Below are 21,490 nucleotides of genomic sequence, written 5' to 3'. Positions count from 1 at the left end.
GTCTGTCCTGAAACTCACTCTGTAGATCAGGCTGGCCTCAAACTCAGAGATCCACCTGCCTCTGCCTCCCAAGCACTGGGATTCAAGGCATGTGCCACCACTGTCTGGCCTACATTGAGATTCTTTACAAAGTCTATCTGGCTTCTTTCACAAGAATGATGACCGTTGACTCAGACACAGGGATATTGACTGAGGGTAAACAGAACGCCTGTGGGAGTCAGGATTGGCCTGCCCCGAAATAACATGAAGTCCCTTAGGCTGTTATAAATTACAAGTGACATTACTCATAAGGGTGGGTTTTATGGCCCAGAAGTAAGGTTTTAGGGGCTAGAGTCTGGGATTAGTAAACCATCAATTCTGGTATACACATACAGGGCAGAGCCTCGCTCATCAGACACCAGCTGTAAACTCCATCCATTGCTCGCACTCCAGGAGGGGCAGGTTCGGCATCTCCTTCCTTTGAAGGATGCCTGTGATTTCACCCCCCCCCCCCCCCCCCCCCCCCCCCGGCTTCTCCAGTGCTTATCTGTGTGCATAAGCACCTTTTGCCCTCCAAGGCCCCATCTCATCCTCTCTGCCTACAGTTGAGAATGATGTGTGCACTCCCAGCTGCTGCTCCACTGCCTGCCTGCCAAGGCGCTCCCTGCCAGGACTAACCCTCGGAAACTGTAAGCCAGTCCCCGCTTAAATGCTTTCCTCTGTATACTGTCTTGGTCTTGGTGTCTGCGCACAGCAGTAGAACAGTGGAACAAAGACAACACCTAAGATAAATAACTCACACAGCCTCGGAACAGGAAGACTCTGGCTCAGTTTCAGAGGTTTCAGTCCGTGGCTAATTGTCACAACAGGCCAACAGCATAGCAGCGAGAGCACACAGGAGCACTTCAAGACCATGAGGGAAAAGAAGGGAAAGAAAGAGGGGCTTCTCATTATTTCTTCAAGGACAGACTCCAGATGATTGAAGAGACAACTGTCACTTCCCAACAGCACATTTAAACCCGTGTTCCGGCTCCTTTAATTCATTTGGGCACAAGCTACACAGAGGAGGGAGCTCAGTTGAGAAAACGCCTCCACAGATCGAGTGTTATGGAGGGAAGTAAACAGCGCCCCTCCATGGCCTCTGCATTGGCTCCTGCCTCCAGGTTCCTGCTCCATTTGAGTTCCTGCCTTAGCTTCTTCCCTCAATGGACTGTATTCAGGACATGTAAGCCACACAAACGGTTTCCTTTCCTCCCCAAGTTGTCTTGGTCAGGATGTTTCATCAGAGCAGTATCAACCCTAGGACCCCAAGGTACAGCAGTAGCTGTTATGTAGAAAATGTCTTACCCATCTTCAGCTAGAGCTTCACTGAAGACCAAAATACTTTAAACTGTAGGTTGCATTCTATTATTGAGTTTTGAAATCAGTTGTTTGAGGAAAAAGCCATGGTGAATGAACTCTGGGCCATGTATGTTACAAATACAAGTTCAATCACTGGACTATACTCTTTGTGCCAATGAAATCAATTTAGGGAGTTGTAGTCAATGTTAAAAGTTACAGGAGCCGGGGCTGGAGAGATGGCTCAGCGGTTAAGAGCACTGGCTGTTCTTCCCAGTCTTCTAGAGGACCTGGGTCCAATTCCTAGCACCCACATAGCAGCTCACAACTGCCTGTAACTCCACCTCCAGGGGACCCACACTCCACACAGACATCATTCATTTATGGCCCGACAACGCTTGCTTGCATGAGCAACCCATTTTTGGCAGTTCTCCAGTTGTTCCTATCCCAGGAAGTCCTAGGTGCTTGTGTTATTGTCATACCCAAGGTTCCACAGTCTTCCTCTATGCTGTCTGTCCAGTGTTTTTTGGGCCTTCCGCTTCCCTTATCCGTGCACTCTTCCAAGCGGTGCTATGTTCGGGTATCTGCCGTCATTCAGTCTCAGCGAGAGACGTAACGACGACAGCAGAATTGCACGTGTACGAGACCCTGAAGCCTGGACAGTGAAGCGCTCCTCAGAACAGCGGCTGAATGTGTTCGAGATGGCGTGTCTGAGGAGAATTCTAGGCGTCCCACGAAGAGGCAGGCTGCGCAACGTTAACATTTAGAAACACCTCCATCTGCAGAAGGAAGTAAACTACAGGATACGGCAATGGCGCTTGAGATACTTTGGCTGTGTTAAGAGAATGAATGACTGCACACAGACACACATGCAGGCAGAATGCCAATGCACATAAAATTAAAATTTCGAAAAAGAGCAGAGCTAACTATTGTTTCATGAAACTTGTTTTCGTTTATGTACTTAAACATGCATTGAGTCATGGTAATTTTTTTTCATACTGCTCAATATGTTGTGTTCTCAAGTTTATCTCTTAATGGGACAGGTCAAAGTCGAAAGTCATTGTTCCACCCCACCTTTTTTAAAATTCCTGAGAGTGTATCACTGTGTAGACCCGGCTGACGCTGAAAGTCTTCTTGCCTAGGTCTTGAGGATACTGGTGTTCGCCACTCACCAGTTCGGGTTCTATGACCTTACCTAGCATGGACAAAGCCCTTGGTGTCAGTTCTTTGTACCACATAAGCAGTGTGGTGCCAGGTGCCTGGGGTCCTAGTCCCCAGAAGCAAAGGCAGGAGGTAGCCTGAGCTACAGAAGACCCGAGTCTCAAAAAATAAGCTACCTGAGATAGTAGCTGGAGACTGAAACTCAACAGTGGAATCCAGTGCATTCATTTTCTTTTTTTTTTTTTTTTTTTTTTTTGGTTTTTCGAGACAGGGTTTCCCTGTAGTTTCTAGAGCCCGTCCTGGAACTAGCTCTTGTAGACCAGGCTGGCCTCGAATTCAGAGATCCGCCTGCCTCTGCCTCCCGAGTGCTGGGATTAAAGGCATGCACCACCGCTGGGCTCAGTGCATTCATTTTCAAGCCAGAGAAGGCTCCTGGGGCAGAGGCAAGCTGGGGACTCCACGAAGGGCGGGGCCATGTGGGCGGGGCCCTGTGGGCGGCTTTAGCGAGAACCTGGGCCTACGTAGGCCGGGACACCTTGGGGCGGAGCCAGCGGGGGGCGGGGTCGCGGAGGGGCGGCGGGAGGCGTGCTGTGCCGTTGCCGTGAGAACTGTTGACAACAAAAGACGTGGGCGCGGCGGGGCGGAGAAAGGAGGCTCCGTGGGGCGCCGGCCTGCGAACACCCGGGCTGTCCCGAGCCAGACGGTGTGCCCGCGGGCCGAGGGGCGCGAAGCCGGCGGCACCGGTCTGCGGCGGCCCCACGGAGAGCGGCGGACGCGGCGGGCGAGCGCGGGCGAGCGGGGTCCTGAGGTAGCCGCGGGGCCGGGGCGCGGGCCGGAGGGTGGCGGGGCGCGCGCGGCCGCGGCGTGAGGCGGGCTGGCGGGGAAAGCCTCGATACGGTGCCCGCCGCCCGCCCGGGGCTGTTTCCCCAGTCACGCCGGGGCCCTTTATGCCGTCGTGAGATACTGCGAGCTCCGTCATCTGCTGGGAACGCTTCCCTAACTTCTACTCTTCCGCCACGTCCAGAGAAGCCGGTGTTTGAAGACCCCATTCCTGGCCAATGACAAGGCACGGGCCCAATACTTACCTTGCATTTGATCACATTTCAAAATTCCAGTGGGTGTGACCCTAAGTATTACCAGCCAGTTAAATTTCCCTGCTGTTGGTTTTTGTTTTTCGTTTATATCTGACAGTGTATAGGTTTCCGAGGACCAAACTGAATCTGAAGAATAGCTGTTATATACAGGCTTTAAAAAACTTGACTGAATATTGTTTATGAGCCATATGTGTATGCATAATTTTTAATGATTACAGTAATCGAATTTCAACTGCATATGGCCACACTGATTCTGTCAGGATTGTCTTCACAAAAACAAACCAATGAGGTGAAATTTTCTGCATTTATCCCTTAGCTTTATAATTAACCAATTCATGGTCCCCAGTCCCCTCAACTATTTTGAACCAAACCTAAATGCTGAGTTATTTAATTATTAAATTAATTAAGCACTTTGCAAGTCAGATAAACTCTTTGTAATTTAATTTGTACTGGTAAAGAATCTGTTCTAAAGACTTTGCTTTGAAACGTGTGGTTTTATTTGCATAACTGGAGCCAGTAATTAAATTATATCTTTTATTATTTTGATATGCAGGAGTCCAGATCTTCAATAAAATGGGTGTTTCTCACACTGTTACTGAACATTAAGTAGATAATCTATTCAGTAAAGTTCAAGCTGCCATGGAAGAAATACCAGTAAAAGTCGCTGTAAGAATTAGACCTCTACTTTGCAAAGAAGTTCTTCATAAACATCAAATTTGTGTGAGGGATGTTCCCAACACCCAACAGATTATCATTGGCAGAGACAGAGTTTTTACTTTTGATTTTGTTTTTGGCAAAAATTCCACTCAGGATGAAGTTTATAATATATGCATAAAGCCCTTAGTGCTGTCGCTCATCGAGGGTTACAACGCCACGGTTTTTGCGTATGGACAAACTGGATCTGGGAAGACATACACCATTGGAGGAGGCCATGTTGGTAAGACTCTCAGCTCTCATCTCCCCTTTTATAGCGTGTGTGAAACTTCATTTCGTTTGTGACTGAGCACTGTTTGGTTGCGTGGGTTTTGTTTGACTTTGCCCTGCTGATGAGCCTTGGCTTGGCTCCTGTTCTTGATGCTTTAAACGCTGGTGTGTGGCCATCTGTTTGCGTCCATCATAGACCTTAAAATTTTGATTTTGAGTCTAAGGTCCTGGAAATAGAGCTTGGTTGCTGTGCTTGCTGGCTAAGCACCAGCTACTGGGCTAGATTCCCTAAGCCTTGTTTTTACCTTTTTGGTGCAAGGGAAAGTCACTCAGTTGCCCTTAAAACTTACTCTGTAGCACAAGTAGTCTTTGAAATTATGATTCCCTTGCCTCAGCCCTCACCAGAGTTGGTTTGCAAGTATGTGCACTAGGCCCTACCCTCTCATAGCCTTTTACAGTTAGCTTTTTACGTTAACAGACAAAGCAAAAGGTTTTCTCAGGCATCTTGGTATACACGTTATATGTTCTTCTCAATCATTGGCCTGCCTTGCCTACCCTCATCTTATGCCCCCATTCTCTCCAGCTGAGCCCCTTCTTCCTTTGGTTAGTTCCCACTTTTGCTTTTTATTACATGTTCCATGACATTTTTCCCAACTCCTGTTAGATCTCCACCTCCTCCTCATGATCCCCTTTCTAGTTTTGTGGCCACACATATGTGCATATATAGACTTATAATTTTAAATTCAGGCTTCACTTGAGAGAAATGTGGTGTTGGTCTTTTGAGTCTGGCTTATTTTCCTTAAGTGATTTCTAGTTCTGTCCACTTCCTGCAAGTGTCAGGGTTTCACTTTCCTTATGGCTGTATCCACTCCACTGGGATGTGTACCACGTTTTTCTGTTGGTGCACATCTAGGCTGGTTCCATTTCTTGGCTGTTGTGAATAGTTCAGCAGTAATCAGAGATGTGCAAGTGTCTCCGTGATGTCCTTGAGTCCTTTGGGCATAGAGTAAGGTAACCAGGGTCAGAAAGATGGCTTGGTGGATTAGAGCACTTGGTACTGTAAGACGGAACCAGGGTTGAGTCCCAGCACCAACATGTGGCTCACAGCTATCTCAACTCCAGTACTAGGAGACCCCGGTGCTCTCTTCAGATCTCCTCGGATACCAGGCACACTCTTGGTGCACACTCATACATGTCAGAGCAACCACAAATATAATCTAAATAATCTAGAAAATAAAAAGCAGCTGAAAAAGATACTTAGAGGACACTTAGGAATATTATAACAGCCACATGGAAGTTCTAGTTCTGGGTTTTGGGGAACTTTTGTACTGCTTTTCTTTTTTGCAGCACACCTTTTCTTTTTTCCTTTCATTTTCTTGAGGCAGGGTTTCTCTGTGTGACAGTCCTGACTGTCCTGGAACTCAGTTTGTAGACCAGACCGGTGCCAAATTCACAGAGATCCACCTGCCTCTGCCTCCCAAATGCTGGGATTAAAGTCGTGCACCACCACCACCTGGCTTTTTTTCTTTTCTTTTTTATTTGTGTGTGTGTGTGTGTGTGTGTGTGTGTGTATTATTCTGTCTGCATGTATCCCCGCAGGCCAGAAGAGGGCACCATATCTCATTATAGATGGTTATGAGTCACCATATGGTTGCTGGGAATTGAACACAGGACCTCTGGAAGAGCAACCAGTGCTCTTAACCTCTGAGCCACCTCTCCAGCCCTTCTTTTCTTTTTTAATTAAATTTTCATTTACTTTACATACCAACCACAGTTTCCCCTCCCTCTTCTCTTCCCGTTCCCTCCCCCCACCTCCTATCTATACTCCCTATCTCCTCCTCCTCCATTCAGAAAGGGGCAGGCCTCCCATGGGAGTCAACAAAGCATGGCATATTACATTGATGCAGGACCAAGCTCCCAGGCATCTCTGCATAGAGAATAGGGTCCAAAAAGCAAGTTTATGAGCCAGAGACAGGTCCTGATCCCACCGCTAGGGGCCTCACAAACAGACTAAGCTACATAACTGTCATCCACGTGCTGAGGGCCTAGGTCTGTCCCATGATGGCTCCCTAGCTGTTTGTCCAGAGTACAGGTCAGCTGCCTCTGTGGGTTCCCCCATCATGATCTTGACCTCCCTCCCCCCCTTGTTAGTACAATCCCTTCTCTGTCTCATCAACTGGACTCCAGGAGCTTGGTCCAGTGCTTGGCTGTGAATCTCTGCATCAGTTACTGGATGAAGGCTCTCTGATGACAATTAGGATAGTCACCAATCTGATTACTGGAGAAGGCCAGTTCAGGCATGCTCCCCACTATTGTTAGGAGTCTCAGCTGGGGTCATCCTTGTAGATTCCTGGGAGTTTCCCTGGCACCAGGTTTCTCTCTAACTCCCAAATGGCCCCTCTACCAAGATACCTGTGTCATTACTTGTCCTCTCTGTTTCACCCCCAAGTCGACCAACCCGATCCCTCATATTCCCCCCCCACATCCTCTCCACATCCCTCACTCCCTACCCCTAGCTCACCCAGGAGATCTCATCTATTTCCCCTTCCTAGGGAAATTCATGCATCCCTCTTAGGGTCCTTTTTGTTACCTAGCTTCCCTGGGCTGTGGATTGGCTGGTTATCCTTTGCTTTACAGCTAATACAGTGGAGCTTATGAGTACACACTGTGTTTGTCCTTCTGAGTCTGGTTTACCTCACTCAGGTTGGTTTTTTTCTAGTTCCATCCATCTACCTGCAAATTTCACGATGCTATTGTTTTACTGATGAATAATACTTCTTTGTGTAAATGTATCACATTTTCTTTATTCCCTTTATTTGAGGGGCATCTAGGTTGTTTCCAGGTTCTGGATATTACAAATAATGCTGCTGTGAACATAGCTGAGCAAGTGTTCTTGTGGTATGATTGAGCATCCTTTGGGTATATGCCCAAGATTCGTATAGCTGGGTCTTGAGGTAGGTTTATTCCCAATTTTCTGAGAAACCACCATACTGATTTCCAAAGTGGCTGTATAAGTTTACCCTCCCACCAGCAGTGGAGGAGTGTTCTCCTTACTCCACATCCTCTCCAACATAAGCTGTTCTTAGCATTTTTGATCTTAGCCTTTTTGACAAGTATAAGATGGTATCTCAGCGTTGTTTTGATTAGCATTTCCCTGATAGCTAAGGATGAACAATTTTTTTAAAAAATATTTATTTATTTATTATGTATACAATATTCTGTCTGTGCGTATGCCTGCAGGCCAGAAAAGGGCACCAAACCCCATTACAGATGGTTGTGAGCCACCATGTGGTTGCTGGGAATTGAACTCAGGACCTTTGGAAGAACAGGCAATGCTCTTAACCTCTGAGCCATCTCTCCAGCCCTAGGATGAACAATTTTTTAAGTTTCTCGACCATTTGAGATTCTACTGTTGAGAATTCTGTTTAAATCTGTACTTCATTTTAAAATTTGTTTGTTTGTTTTTCTTTTTTAACAATTTATTTAGCTTTATTTTATGTGCATTGGCATGAAGGTATCAGATCCCCTGGAGCTGGGGTTGCAGACAGTTGTAAGTTGCCGTGTGGGTGCCAGGAATTGAACCCTGGTTCTCTGGAAGAGCAGTCAGTGCTCTTAACCACTAAGTCATCTCTCCAGCCCGATTATTTGGTATTTTGATGTCTAATTTCTTGAGTTCTTTATATATTTTGGCGATCAGTTCTCTGCTGCCATGTGGGGAGTTGGTGAAGATCTTTTCCCGTTCTGCAAGCTGCTGTTTTGTCTTATTGACCATGTCCTTTGCCTTACCGAAGCTTTTCAGTTTCAGGAGGTCCCATTTATTAATTGTCGATCTCAGAGTCTGAGCTGTTGGTGTTCTGTTCAGGAAGTTTTCTCCTGTGACAGTGCACCCAAGGCTCTTCCCACTTTCTCTTCTTCAGCTTCAGTGTAACTGGGTTTATGTTGAGGTCTTTGATCCACTTGGACTTGAGTTTTGTGCAGGGTGATAAATATGGATTTATTTGCCTTCTTCTACATGCTGACACCCAGTTATGCCAGCACCATTTGTTGAAGATGCTTTCTTTTTTTAATTGTATAATTTTGACTTCTTTGTAAAAAATCAGGTGGTTATAAATATGTGGATTTACATTAGAGTCTTCAATTCGATTCCTTTGATCCACCTGTCTGTTTTTATTACTGTAGCTCTGTAGCAGAGCTCTAAGTCAGGGATGGCGATGTCTCTAGAAGTTCTTTCATTGTACAGAATTGTTTTAGCTATCCTGTTTTTTGTTTTTCCATATGAAGTTGAGTATTGTTCCTTCAAGATCTGTGAAGAATTGTGTTGGAATTTTGATGGGGATTTCATCGAATCTGTAGATCTCTTTTGGTAAGATTGCCATTTTTACTATGTTAATCATAATGATCCATGTGCATGGGAGATCTTTTTATTTTCTGGCGTCTTCTTCAATTTCTTTCTTCAAAGAGTTAAAGTTCTTGTAATACATGTCTTCTACTTGCTTGGTTAGAGTTACCCCAAGATATTTTATGTTATTTGTGGCTATTGTAAAGAATGTTGTTTCTCTGGTTTCTTTCTCAGCTCATTTATTATTGTATATGGAGAGCTACTGATTTTTTTGAGTTAATCTTGTATCCAGCCACATTACTGAAGGTGTTTATCAGTTGTAGGAGTTCCCTGGTAGAATTTTTTTTTGTTTTTTTCGAGACAGGGTTTCTCTGCAGCTTTGGAGCCTGTCCTGGAACTAGCTCTTGTAGACCACGCTGGTCTCGAACTCACAGAGATCCGCCTGCCTCTGCCTCCCGAGTGCTGGGATTAAAGGTGTGCGCCACCACCACCCGGCTTTCCCTGGTAGAATTTTGGGGTCACTTATATATACTATCAAATCATCTGCAAATACTGAAAGTTTGACTTCTTCCTTTCTAATTTGTATCCCCTCGATCTCCTTTTATTGCCTTATTGCTCTATCTAGAATTTCGAGTACTATATTGAATCAATGTGGAGAGAGTTCTTAGATTTGATTTGACAATATTTCATTGAGAAATTTTGTATCAATGTTCATGAGGAAGATTGAATTCTTTTTCTGGTTACATCTTTGTATGGTATGGGTATCAGGGTAACTTGTGGTGATATTTTGTTAGTGTTCTAACAAATAAAGCTTGCCTGAAGATCAGAGTGCAGACCTAAGCCACTGGTTAGCCATAGAGGCCAGGCAGTGGTGGCACACACCTTTAATCCCAGAACATGTGAGACAGATCTCTATGAGTTCGAGGCCACCCTGGGCTACTCAAGATTGATCCAGAGCCAGGTGGTGGTGGCTCACACCTTTAATCCCAATACTTGGGAGTCCCACACCTTTATTCCCAGCAGTAGGGAGGTAGAGATAGGAAGGGATAAGGCTGGGCAAAGAGAGGATTTTAAGGTGGGAGGAGGCAGGGGCTCAGCACATTCAGTCTGAGGATTCCTAGAGGCAGGATCTTGCCCTGTCAGTTCTGAGGATGTCGTAGAGATAAGAACTAGTGGCTGGCTGCTCTGCTTCTCTATCTTTCAGCTTTCACACCCTAATATCTGACTCTGAATTTTTATTATTAAGATCAATTAGAAATCATGCTACAGTAACTGTGGCTTCATAGAAAGAATTTGACAGTGTTCCTTCTGTTTTTATTGTTTGGAAAAATTTGAGGATTATTGATATTAACTCTTCCTTGACATTATGATAAATCTGTGCTAAACCCATCTGGCCCTGGGCTCTTTTATTTTCTTTCTTTCTTTTTTTCTGGCCCTGGGCTCTTTTATTTTCTTTCTTTCTTTTTTTCTGGCCCTGGGCTCTTTTTTTCTTTTCTTTCTTTCTTTCCTTTTATTTTTTTGTTGAGGAACTTTTAATGACTGTTTCTATTTCTTTTTTAAAATATTTATTTATTTATTTATTTATTTATTTATTTATTATGTATACAATATTCTGTCTGTGTGTGTGCCTGCAGGCCAGAAGAGGGCACCAGACCCCATTTCAGATGGTTGTGAGCCACCATGTAGTTGCTGGGAATTGAACTCAGGACCTTTGGAAGAGCAAGCAGTGCTCTTAACCTCTGAGCCATCTCTCCAGCCCCCATGTTTCTATTTCTTTAGTGGTTATAGGTCTATTTAAAAAGTTTGTCTGGTCTTGATTTAATTTTGGTATATGGTACCTATCAAGAAAATTGTCCATTTCTTTTAAATTTTCCAATTTTGTAGAGTACAGGTGTTTGAAGTATGACTTAATGATTCTCTGGATTTCCTCAGTGTCTGTTATGTCCCCCTTTTCATTTCTGATTTTGTTAATTTGGATGTTCTCTCTCTGCCTTTTGGTTAATTTGGATAAGGGTTTATCTTGTTGATTTTCTAAAAGAACAGACTCTTCATTTCATTAATTCTTTGTTCTCTTTGTAATTTATTGATTTCAGCCCAGAGTTTGTTTTCTGTGGTTTACTCCTCCTGGATGAATTTGTTGCTTTCTATTCTAGAGTTTTGTGTGTTCCATAGTTAAGTTCGATTTAAGTCGCTAGTGTGGGATTTCTCCAAATTCTTTATTTGAGCCCTTAGTGCTGTGAACTTTCCTCTTAGTACTGCTTTCATAGCGTCCCATAAGTTTGGGTATGTTGTGCATCCATTTTCATTGAATTTGAGGAAGACTTCTTTCTTTCTTATTTCTTCCTTGACTCAATGGTTATTAAGTAGAGTTGCTCAGTTTCCATGACTTTGTAGACTACAGGTGTATACCAACAGACCTGACTCAAAAAGGTCTTAATTTGCATTCACCAATGGCTAAAGGTGATGAATACTTTCTCAAATATTTACTGGCCATTGTATTTCTTTTTAATGTTAATTTTATTTTTTATTATACTGGGATACATAAGACCATTTTCTTACAAGTATATAATGTAATCTGAGTGCATTCTCCCAACAGCTTTTTCCCCTTCTTTCTTGCTCCTTCCCCTCTTCTGATCAGTCTTCTCTTTCCCCCAGGCAGCTTCACTTCTACTGTTATATCTTCTATACATATGTGATACCATATGTGTCTTCCCATACATATGTGATACTGTATGTCTTCTATAGATATGTGATACGGTGTGTCTTCTATACATATGTGATACCATATGTGTCTTCCCATACATATGTGATACTGTATGTCTTCTATAGATATGTGATACGGTGTGTCTTCTATACATACGTGATACCATATGTATCTTCCATACATATGTGATACTGTATGTCTTCTATAGATATGTGATACGGTGTGTCTTCTATGCATATGTGATACCATATGAATCTTCCATACATATGTGATACTGTATGTCTTCTATAGATATGTGATACGGTGTGTCTTCTATGCATATGTGATACCATATGTATCTTCCATACATATGTGATACTGTATGTCTTCTATAGATATGTGATACAGTATGTCTTCTATACATATGTGATACTGTATGTCTTCTATAGATATGTGATACTGTGTCTGCTATACATATATGATACCTTATGTGTCTATATAAAATCTAGACCTTATGATAATTGTCTTCAAGATGATAATTGTTTAATTGGAATATTTCCAGTTGCACCCATTGAAAATTACATAGCTTCACTATTCTCTATTGCTAAAAGAAGAGAGAAACCCTCCACACTATGTATAAGCCACTCTCCTAATCCATTCCATTATTGATCTATTCCTGGGTTGTTTCTACTTGGCTATTGTAAATAACATTGCAGTGAACATCCCCCCTGCAAGTTTCTGGGACATGTTAACTTGGGATCTGTTGGTTAGGTACACAGTCATGAAATGGCTGAGTCGTGTGGTAGGTCTCTTTGGTTTTTTTGAAGACATTCCGTTTCTCTGATTTCTGTAGTGGTTAGACCAGTTTGTGTCCCACCAGCAGTGCATGGGGGTTCTGTGTCATCTGCATCTGCGCCAGTATTAGTTATTTTCTTGATGACATCCATTTCAACAGAGTCCTCTTTTTGAAGCTGTCTGTCTCATTCATAGTCCATTTATTGGTGGGTTCATTTTTTGTTAATTTTTTGAAGCTCTTTGTGTAGTCTAGATATTAATAACTGTGTGTTGTATAGTTGAAGAAGATATTTTCTTTTTCTTTCTTTGTTTTGATTTTCGAGGAAGGGCTTCTCTGTAAAACAGTCCTGTCTATCCTGGAACCCACTTTGTACTCACAGAGATACACCTGCCTCTGCCTCCCAAGTGCTGGGATTAAAGGCGTGCGCCACCACCACCCAGCTGGTAATCCTGTACTCTGTTCACTCAAATGATTGTTTCCTTTGCTGTATGATGCAAATTTTAATTTTCTGTAGTTTGTCAGTTTGGGGGATGATTTTTGTGTCACTATAGTTCTTTTTTTTAACTTAGTTGCTTAAGATGGTAATGATGATGGCTTTATTTATTTATTTATTTAAGATTTATTTATTTAATATGTATTTAGTGTTGTGCCTACATGTATCTCTGTAGGCCAGAAGAGGGCACCAAATCTCATTAGAGATGGCTGTGAGCACATGTGGTTGCTGGGAATTAAACTCTGGACTCCAGCCCCAGTCATTATAGTTCTTTACAGAAAAACTATGCCTAAGTTTATCTTTTAATTTTCTTATTTATTATTGGGGGAGCATGCATGGAATATGAATAGATGTCAGATGACAACTTTCAGAAATCAGGATTTTGTTTTGTTTTGTTTTTATTTGTTTGGTTTTGTTTTCAGATCTAGTTTCTAGCCCAAGCTGGCTTGAATTCAATCTGCAATAACCCTTTGAACTTGTGCCCCTTTAGCCTCCACCTCCCGGGTGCTGAGGTTTACAGGTCACACCACTGCCTCTGGTGTATCTAGTGCTGGAGTCAGACCTAGAGCTTTATGCACACCAGACAGTCTCTCTACCCAGTGAGCTGCAACTCCCAGCCCCTTGAGACTGATTTTTAAATTAATTTGCATCAGGACCTGAAACTATCGAGTGTGACTGTGTTCATTTTCCTCCCCCATTCTTTTTTTAAATTTTATTTATTTTTATTTTATGTTTGAGTGCTCTGTCCATATGCTTGCATGCTAGAAGAGGGAATCAGGTCCTATTATAGATGGTTATGAACCACCTTGTGGTTGCTGGGAATTGAACTCAGGACCTCTAGAACAGCCAGCGCTCTTAAACCGCTGAGCCATTTCTCTAGCCCACTCCCCATTCTTTCTTAAACTCAATCTATTCAGACTTCCACCACCATTGAGATTGTACCTTTTGAGATAATTCTGAATGATGTTCACTCTGCTAAATCCAGTCACCTGGGTCACCTTACTAGACCCATCAGCACATTCTCCACTTGGTTTCCAAGTGACTGACCACATTCTTGGTGTTTTTCCTGCTTTACTACTCCCCTTTCGGTGCCCTGGCAAGTGAACTCATCATTAAAGTGCTGTAAAGCTCGGCTTTTGCTCTCCCCCATCTTGTCCTTAGTGGCCACAGCCAGGCCATTACATTACATGCTGCCATTGTACCCTGATATCATCTCGGTCCCTCAGTCACCAGAGTACTGCTCTGAAGCGATCTCTTCACTTGTGCTCCTGCAAAAGACAGCAGGGAGAATGTCTGTAAATTTCAGACAGTGGTGCTACTGTTCTACCCTTGTGGCTCTGACCTCCGTCAAAATGACTGTGGATGTACAGCAGTCTGCACCCCTCTGACCTCATCTCTGTCCCTCTGCTCCTGCTCCCTGTGTTCTGGCCGTGCTGACCTTGTTTGCGATCCCATCAGGCAGTGCCTTCCACATGCGTCCTTCCACTCAAGCTTTGCTCACGACCTTCGTCTTTACGATTGCAATGGAGTCGCACTCCAGTCTCTTTACCCTGCCCTCCAGACGCGCTTCCAGATTTTGTTTATTTGGATTCATCTATTTATTTACTTTTGAGATAGTCTTGCTCTATAGTCCAGGCTGACTGTGAACTCTCAATACCCATGTCTCAGCACCTCAGTGGACTGGCAGGTATATACCACCGTGTGTGGTCAGCACTTTAATATACCATAGGGTCTACATTTCATATACCATAGGGTCTACAGTTCATATACCGTAGGGTCTACATTTCATATACCATAGGGTCTACATTTCATATACCACAGGGTCTACATTTCATATACCACAGGGTCTACATTTCATATACCATTCTACAGTTGATCTTTGTTGCTACTGCTTCTTTCTTCTCAGGGGAATCCTACAACATTAGAGAATTTTCAGTTTGTTGATTGGTTGTTTCCAGGGTCCTAGAATATTGCATGATATGTGGTAGGTACTAAATGCCTATTTGATAAATGAATAAATTCTGCATGAGGGGTACATGTGAAAATGTTTGCCCTGAATTGTTTTATATAGGTATATGTGCATGGTATGTATACACACATGTATGATTTCATGCCTGTATATCACTCTCAACTCTATTCCCTTGATACAGGATCTTTCACTGAACCTGGAGTTAGGCTGGTGATCAACAAACTCCAGTGATCCTCCCATCTCTGCCTGCTGGAGTACAGACATACTTGTGCCATGCCTGACTCTTTACATGGGTGCTGGAGCTCTCAGCTCAGGTGCTTGTGCCTGTGTAGCAAGTGCTCTTACCTAACGAATCATGCCCCGGCCTTTCCCCCCTGAACGTTATGTTTGTGTGGTTTAGCCCTGGCAGACTTTTAACTTGCTATATAGACCAGGCTGTCCTTGCATCATTAATTCAGTTAATTACTATACATTTTGAAACTGTGCCTTGCTATGTAATCCTGACTGGAACTCTGTATGTAGGCCAGCCAGGCTGTCTCTGCCTCTGGAGTGCTGGGATTAAAGGTGTGAGCCACCATGCCTGCCCAATTTTTAAATTCTTATAAAAGAAATGTAAGAAAAATATATTAAACATAAATTTTAGATTCTAGTTTTCTTATATTTCAAGTCTCAGCTATGCTTTCTATTTCTGAAATTTCAGCATCAGTTGTGGAGGGTCAAAAGGGCATCATCCCTCGAGCTATCCAGGAGATATTTCAGAGCCTCTCTGAAAACCCTAGCATGGACTTTAAAGTCAAAGTGTCATACATAGAGGTGTATAAGGAAGACCTGAGGGATCTCCTAGAGCTGGAGACATCCATGAAGGACCTGCACATCCGGGAAGATGACAAGGGAAACACAGGTGACATAGCTCAGTGAAATTATTGAGTTCCTTCGGTGGCATCTAGAAAAACACATCAATATTCCAAAAATTAAGACAGTATATGCACAGTGAATTTGCTTTTGCTTTCTATTCATGTACTTGCTTTGCTGTGCTGGAAGTTATCCAGCTAGGACAGTGTTGTGCCACTAGCCTTTTGATTTGGGACGGAGCCTTACTATCAAACACCTATGCTGGCTTTGAACTTTAATTCTTTTGCCTCACCTCATGAATAGATGGGGTCACAGGTTTTGTGCCACCAGGCATGGCTCCTGTTTTTTGTAATAATTACAATCAAAATATTGAAACAGAGTGTTCCTTGTCTCTGTTTGTTTGCTCTTGATTCTAGAGCTTGAAGCCAGGGCCTCATACTTTGCACATACTCTCCCGCTGAGCTGTATTAGTCCAGCTCCAGGGATTTTGATTGTCAGTCATTTTAAACAATTAAGTATGATATTTGTCTAAAAGCAGCAACTGGATCTTAACCAATAAAATACGTCTTTGAGAGTTTAAACATAATACCATTTCTTAAAACTGTTCCTTTTGGAGTTTTGCTGAAATGAATGAAACTGACTGATGCTAGTATCTGAAACACTGGAAACATGCTAGTTTAAACATTAGTGCTTTTTTATTTTATTTTTTCTAATATTTATTTATTTATTATGTATACAGCATTCTGTCTGTGTGTGTGCCTACAGGCCAGAAGAGGGCACCAGACCCCATTACAGATGGTTGTGAGCCACCATGTGGTTGCTGGGAATTGAACTCAGGACCTTTGGAAGAGCAGTCAAGTGCTCTTAACCTCTGAGCCATCTCTCCAGCCCCATTAGTGCTTTTTTAAAGGGAATATCTTTTATGGTTGCTTAGCAAAGGGTAACTGTTGTGCTATTGATTTAATTATACTGGATTTTGGTGAAAGCATGGTTTTAAAAACTTTCTGTTTTAAGTGATTGTTGGGGCCAAGGAGTGCCAAGTAGAGAGCATGGATGAAGTGATGAGCCTCCTGGAGATGGGGAATGCTGCCAGGCACACAAGCACCACCCAGATGAATGAGCACTCCAGTAGATCCCATGCAATCTTTACCATAAGCATTTGCCAAGTTGAGAAAACTCCAGAGACGGCTGAAGATGGAGAGTGGTATTCACATCGGCATATTGTCTCCAAATTCCATTTTGTGGATTTGGCTGGATCAGAAAGAGTGACCAAGACGGGGAACACTGGTGAACGATTCAAAGAGTCAATTCAGATCAACAGTGGGCTGCTTGCTTTAGGGAACGTCATCAGTGCCCTTGGGGACCCACGCAGGAAGAGTGCTCATATTCCATATAGGGATGCTAAAATTACCCGGCTTCTCAAAGACTCCCTGGGAGGCAGTGCCAAGACTGTCATGATCACGTGTGTCAGCCCATCCTCCTCAGATTTTGACGAGTCCTTAAATTCTCTCAAATATGCCAACAGAGCTCGGAACATTCGAAACAAACCTACTTTAAACTTTAGCCCCGAGTCAGACCGAATGGATGAGATGGAATTTGAGATTAAGTTGCTTAGAGAAGCTTTGCAGAGCCATCAGGCCAGTATCAGCCAAACCAGCCAGACCCCATCAGAGGGCATTCCTGACCAAAACCGGATCCACTCTCTGGAGGAGCAGGTAACCCAGCTCCAGGAGGAATGTCTGGGCTACCAGGACTGCGTAGAGCAAGCGTTTGCATTCCTGGTGGACCTAAAGGATGCAGTCAGGCTAAACCAGAAACAGCAGCACAGACTCCAGGAGTGGTTGAGCAGGACTCAGGAAGTCAGGAAGGCTGTCAGCACCCAGTTTCCAGGGCACCAGGGCGTTGGGGACATGGAGGAAGGACCCCAGCATGTGACAGTTCTCCAGCTGAAGAGAGAACTTAAGAAGTACCAGGTACTTAGACATTACTTTAATTAATGTGTTTTTTGAGACAGCGTCTTGTCATGTAACCCTGGCTGGACCTCAGTGTGTACCTGAACTCTCTTTTGTTTCTTGAGTTCTGGAATTTTAGGAGTGTGTGGTTCTAGCAGACTAATGAATGCCCTCCCCACTCTGGTGGTACTGGGGATTGAACACACAGCCGTGCATATGCTAGGAAAGTACTTTCCTTTCTGAGACACAGTCCCAGATCTATTTTATCTGTTTTGAAATAAGGTCTTAATTGATTATCCAGGCTGGCCTTGAGCTCCAGGTAGCTCTCCTGCCTCTGCTTCCTAAGTGCTGGCTATGAATGTGAGCTCTTACACCTGAGTCAGACAGCACTTGTTTAAGGACTACATTTATTTGGACAAGTAAATTCCAAAAGTCGCTTTGGAATTTCAGAAGTTAGAAAGTTGACAGTGAAGATCAACCATCACAATTCCATCCCTTATCAACTTGATATCCACTATTTTTGGTTGTAATATTCCATCCCGGTTTCTTGGTCTCATTTTCATCTCAATACAAAATATATTTACTTAATCTCTAAACATCCCCATAGTCTAAAGATTGCTCAGAAGTCTAAAGTATCCTCTGAGACTCAGGTTTCTTAACTTTGGACCCCTACAATTTCAGTGGGCAATGGCACCAAATAAACATATGCATTACAGAAACAGAGCCTAGCAAGGAAATGGGACCAAAGCAGGATTGAAACCCAGCAAGGAAAACACCACATCTTGCAACTTCATGTCCAGCATCTGGGGCTTGTGATATATCATCTGGGCTACAAAGGGCTTGGGTCGCCATACCTCTCCGACTCTGCTGCTTTTGTACAGATAGCCTCTCTCTTAGGCTTGTCTACTGCATGTCTATAGCTTTCCTTAATCAGTGTCCCATGGTCCTGGCATCTCCAATGTTCTGAGGTTCCATTACAATGTAGGCATTGCCCTCACAGCTTTACCCATTGACCCTCAGGGATTCCTTGCAGGCAGTTCTACATTGTAATACATTGACCAGTCCCAGTGGCTTTCTACAAACTTGGTACAAGCCTCCACGGCCTTCCACTCTTGCCCTGTCATGCCTACAAAGCAGTTGTCTCCTGGATACTGCTGCCAGGTTTGCTGCAGCTGTATTCACCTTGGGATGAAATGCTGTCCTAGGCAGCTGGTTTTGGAAGGGAACCCCTTCAACAACAGCAGCAGCTGGTCTCTCTTCTTTCAGATGAATTTTCATTCTCACAAGATGGAGCCTTTCTTAGGTAGAATCTTGCCATCAGGGCACATTTTCTGTTGCTCTAGTGCAAAGCACTGTTTTTTTTTTTTTTAAATAGTTCTAATCTCATTAACAATTACAGCTGTTTTTTTAGCCACCTTTCTACCCGTTTCTTTCCCTGGCAAACAGTGCATTTTGCCGACAGTGTATGCTCTGCTTGTAGCTTTCTCTTTCGCTGTGCAGATCTGGGTAAGAGCACTGAGTAGTTACTAGGCTAGAACCTGAATGCTTTCTTGTTTGAAGCTTTCTTCACTAAACAAATTAGTCAGAATGCTTCGAATTCAGCCTTGCTCAAGTTCTCATGGACAAACTTTGTCAGCCTGTAACAGTTCCCATTATAGTTCCGGTTTCCCTCTGAAGCCTCATGAACTGAGTCTCCACGCTCCACATTTCTTCTGGTGTTCCGGTCAACCAAACTGCTGCCGGAATGACCTGCTAAGCTCCAAGTGTAGCATTCGAGGGTTTTCTACATTAATTTTCCAAATTCTTTCATAGTCCTCGGGCAAACCGGGTCATGTGATGAGTTTCATCACAATTGCCCTACTTCTTAGTAGCAATTTTTTTTCTGTCAGTTACTTTTCTTGTTGCTGGGAAAAATCCCTCACGAGAGCAGCCTGCAGAGAGGAGGACTCATTTTGGATCACAGTTTTGAGGGTCCAGTCCTTGATGACAGAGCTGCCGTGACAGCTGGAGCCTAAGGCGCCCGCGTCAGGAAGAAGACAGGTAAATGCTAGTATCCCAGCTCATTTTTGTTCCCATGGAACCACTCACATTTACAGTGCTTTCCCCCGGCCTTTGTACAAGACCTTAAAGGCGCACCCACGCTTATACCTATCAGTCTGCCTGACAGACTCTTTGTGCTTATTTAGTTTAAAAAACTGTTTACTCTGTATCTTAAGTTTATGCTGAACCTAACAAAATTAGTCAGAAACAAGAAATAAAGACATTACATTTTATTTCTGGACTTTAGAATCTGTCTCTTTCTAGTAAATGTATTAAAAATCCACAAGGAAACTATTTAAATGCCCAAATGAGTTTTTATATCTTATAGGTCTTATAGGAAGATGAGAGCTTTGATTATTAAAACCCACATTAAAGTCTCATGACAAGTTTAGCAAAGTCACAATTGTACTCTAGACCCTAGATAACTAACTTTTATATAGAGGAAAAATTATCAAGAAAATCATAATTTCATGTTAATTCTCATGGATGGAGTCATAGTGATGGCCCCTCTATGTATGTGTTTCTCAGAAAGAATCTAGGAAAAGTGAAGGAACAAGGACAAAATGCTAAATGGCACTGTCGAGCTGTTGCGACTTTTATATCATCATGTAGCTCTCTGAGTAATTCTGAGCTCTGTCTTCCTTCCCTCCCAGTGTGCCCTGGCTGCTGACCAAGTGCTGCTCACTCAGAAGGAGCTGGAGCTGGAGGAGCTAAGGAACCAGGCGCAGCTGATGGTGCAGGAGAACAGAGGGCACACGGTGGCTTTGAAAGAAGCCCAGAAAGTGAATAGATTACAGGTAGGGCTGTGTGCACAGAGTCTGCAGCACAGTGGCCGGGTGGACGGAGAGCATCTTAAACCATAGGCTGGTGCTTTCCAGAGGTGCATTTCCGGTGGATAGCTGTGGACACTGGCAGCTGAATTGTTTTTTAAACCCTAAATCTTAAGGGGAAACCATTTTTGTTGCTAACCTGGCATGTGTTTCATAGACAAAGAAAATACCTGTGGATTTGATTTACAAATTATGCATTAATTATAGTTTCTCCAGACTCTTTCATTCACTTTTGTCAAATTACTAGGCAGTATGGTGTTATGGACTGCAAGGCAGGACTGGTGTTGTGGGGCAGTGGTAAACAGCTTACCTGGTATGTGCAAGACCGTGGGCTCAGTCTCTCGTGACATTCTCCTTCTCTCTGTCTTTTCTCAAACCCCAAAGCAATTGGAAGGTAATCATAAAATTTAAACTTTTATAATTCACGAGTCTAACCTCTTAAACTACATGAGTGATTTGCTCTTTGGTTTTAGTTAAGTCTTTGAAATTCTCTGTCTTGGAATTCATATAAGTAACACAGATATGCCTGTATATTTAAATTTTTTTTGTCCAAGGCCAATTGTAGTGGCTCATACCTTTAACCCCAGCACTCAGGAGGCAGAGGCAAGTGATCTCTGTGATTTAGAGTCCAGCCTGGTCTACATAGGGAGTTCTAGGCCATCCGGGGTTACATAGTGTGACCCTGTCTCAAAAACAAAACACAATATTTTGCTCAGACTAGGGTCCTGTAATTTTTTTTTAAGATTTAGATTTATTTATTATGTATACAATGTTCGTCCTGCATGTGCACCTCTATGCCAGAAGAGGGCACCAGACCTCATCACAGATGGTTATGAGCCATCATGTGCTTGCTGGGAATTGAACTCAGGACCTCTGGAAGAGCAGCCAGTGTTCTTAACCTCTGAACCATCTCTCCAGCCCGGATCCTGCAATGTTTCTTCTGTTTTTTTTCCCCCTTTTAATTTCAGACCTTGCATTTTGACCCATTTTAAGTTGATTTTTGTATAGAAGACACTGAAATCCAGTTTCTTTATTCTCTG

At 43.3% G+C, this 21,490-nt stretch overlaps 1 protein-coding gene across 1 annotated transcript in view; it reads left to right on the top strand.

The window, feature by feature from the left end:
- Positions 1-4,211: 4,211 nt before the first annotated feature.
- Kif27 (kinesin family member 27) overlaps positions 4,212-21,490 on the top strand; it is a 75,113-nt gene continuing 57,834 nt past the window's right edge. Inside the window, exons 1-4 of the mRNA XM_038333721.1 lie at positions 4,212-4,509; positions 15,477-15,677; positions 16,643-17,601; positions 20,274-20,417. Of these exons, the coding sequence (XP_038189649.1) occupies positions 4,212-4,509; positions 15,477-15,677; positions 16,643-17,601; positions 20,274-20,417 (1,602 nt within the window). The remainder of the gene's footprint in view (positions 4,510-15,476; positions 15,678-16,642; positions 17,602-20,273; positions 20,418-21,490) is intronic.

Source organism: Arvicola amphibius, chromosome 6 (genome assembly GCF_903992535.2).
Source record: "Arvicola amphibius chromosome 6, mArvAmp1.2, whole genome shotgun sequence".
Lineage (NCBI taxonomy): Eukaryota > Metazoa > Chordata > Mammalia > Rodentia > Cricetidae > Arvicola > Arvicola amphibius.
The sequence above is the reverse complement of the archived record's forward strand: the minus strand, read 5'-3'. Positions and strand labels throughout refer to the sequence as shown.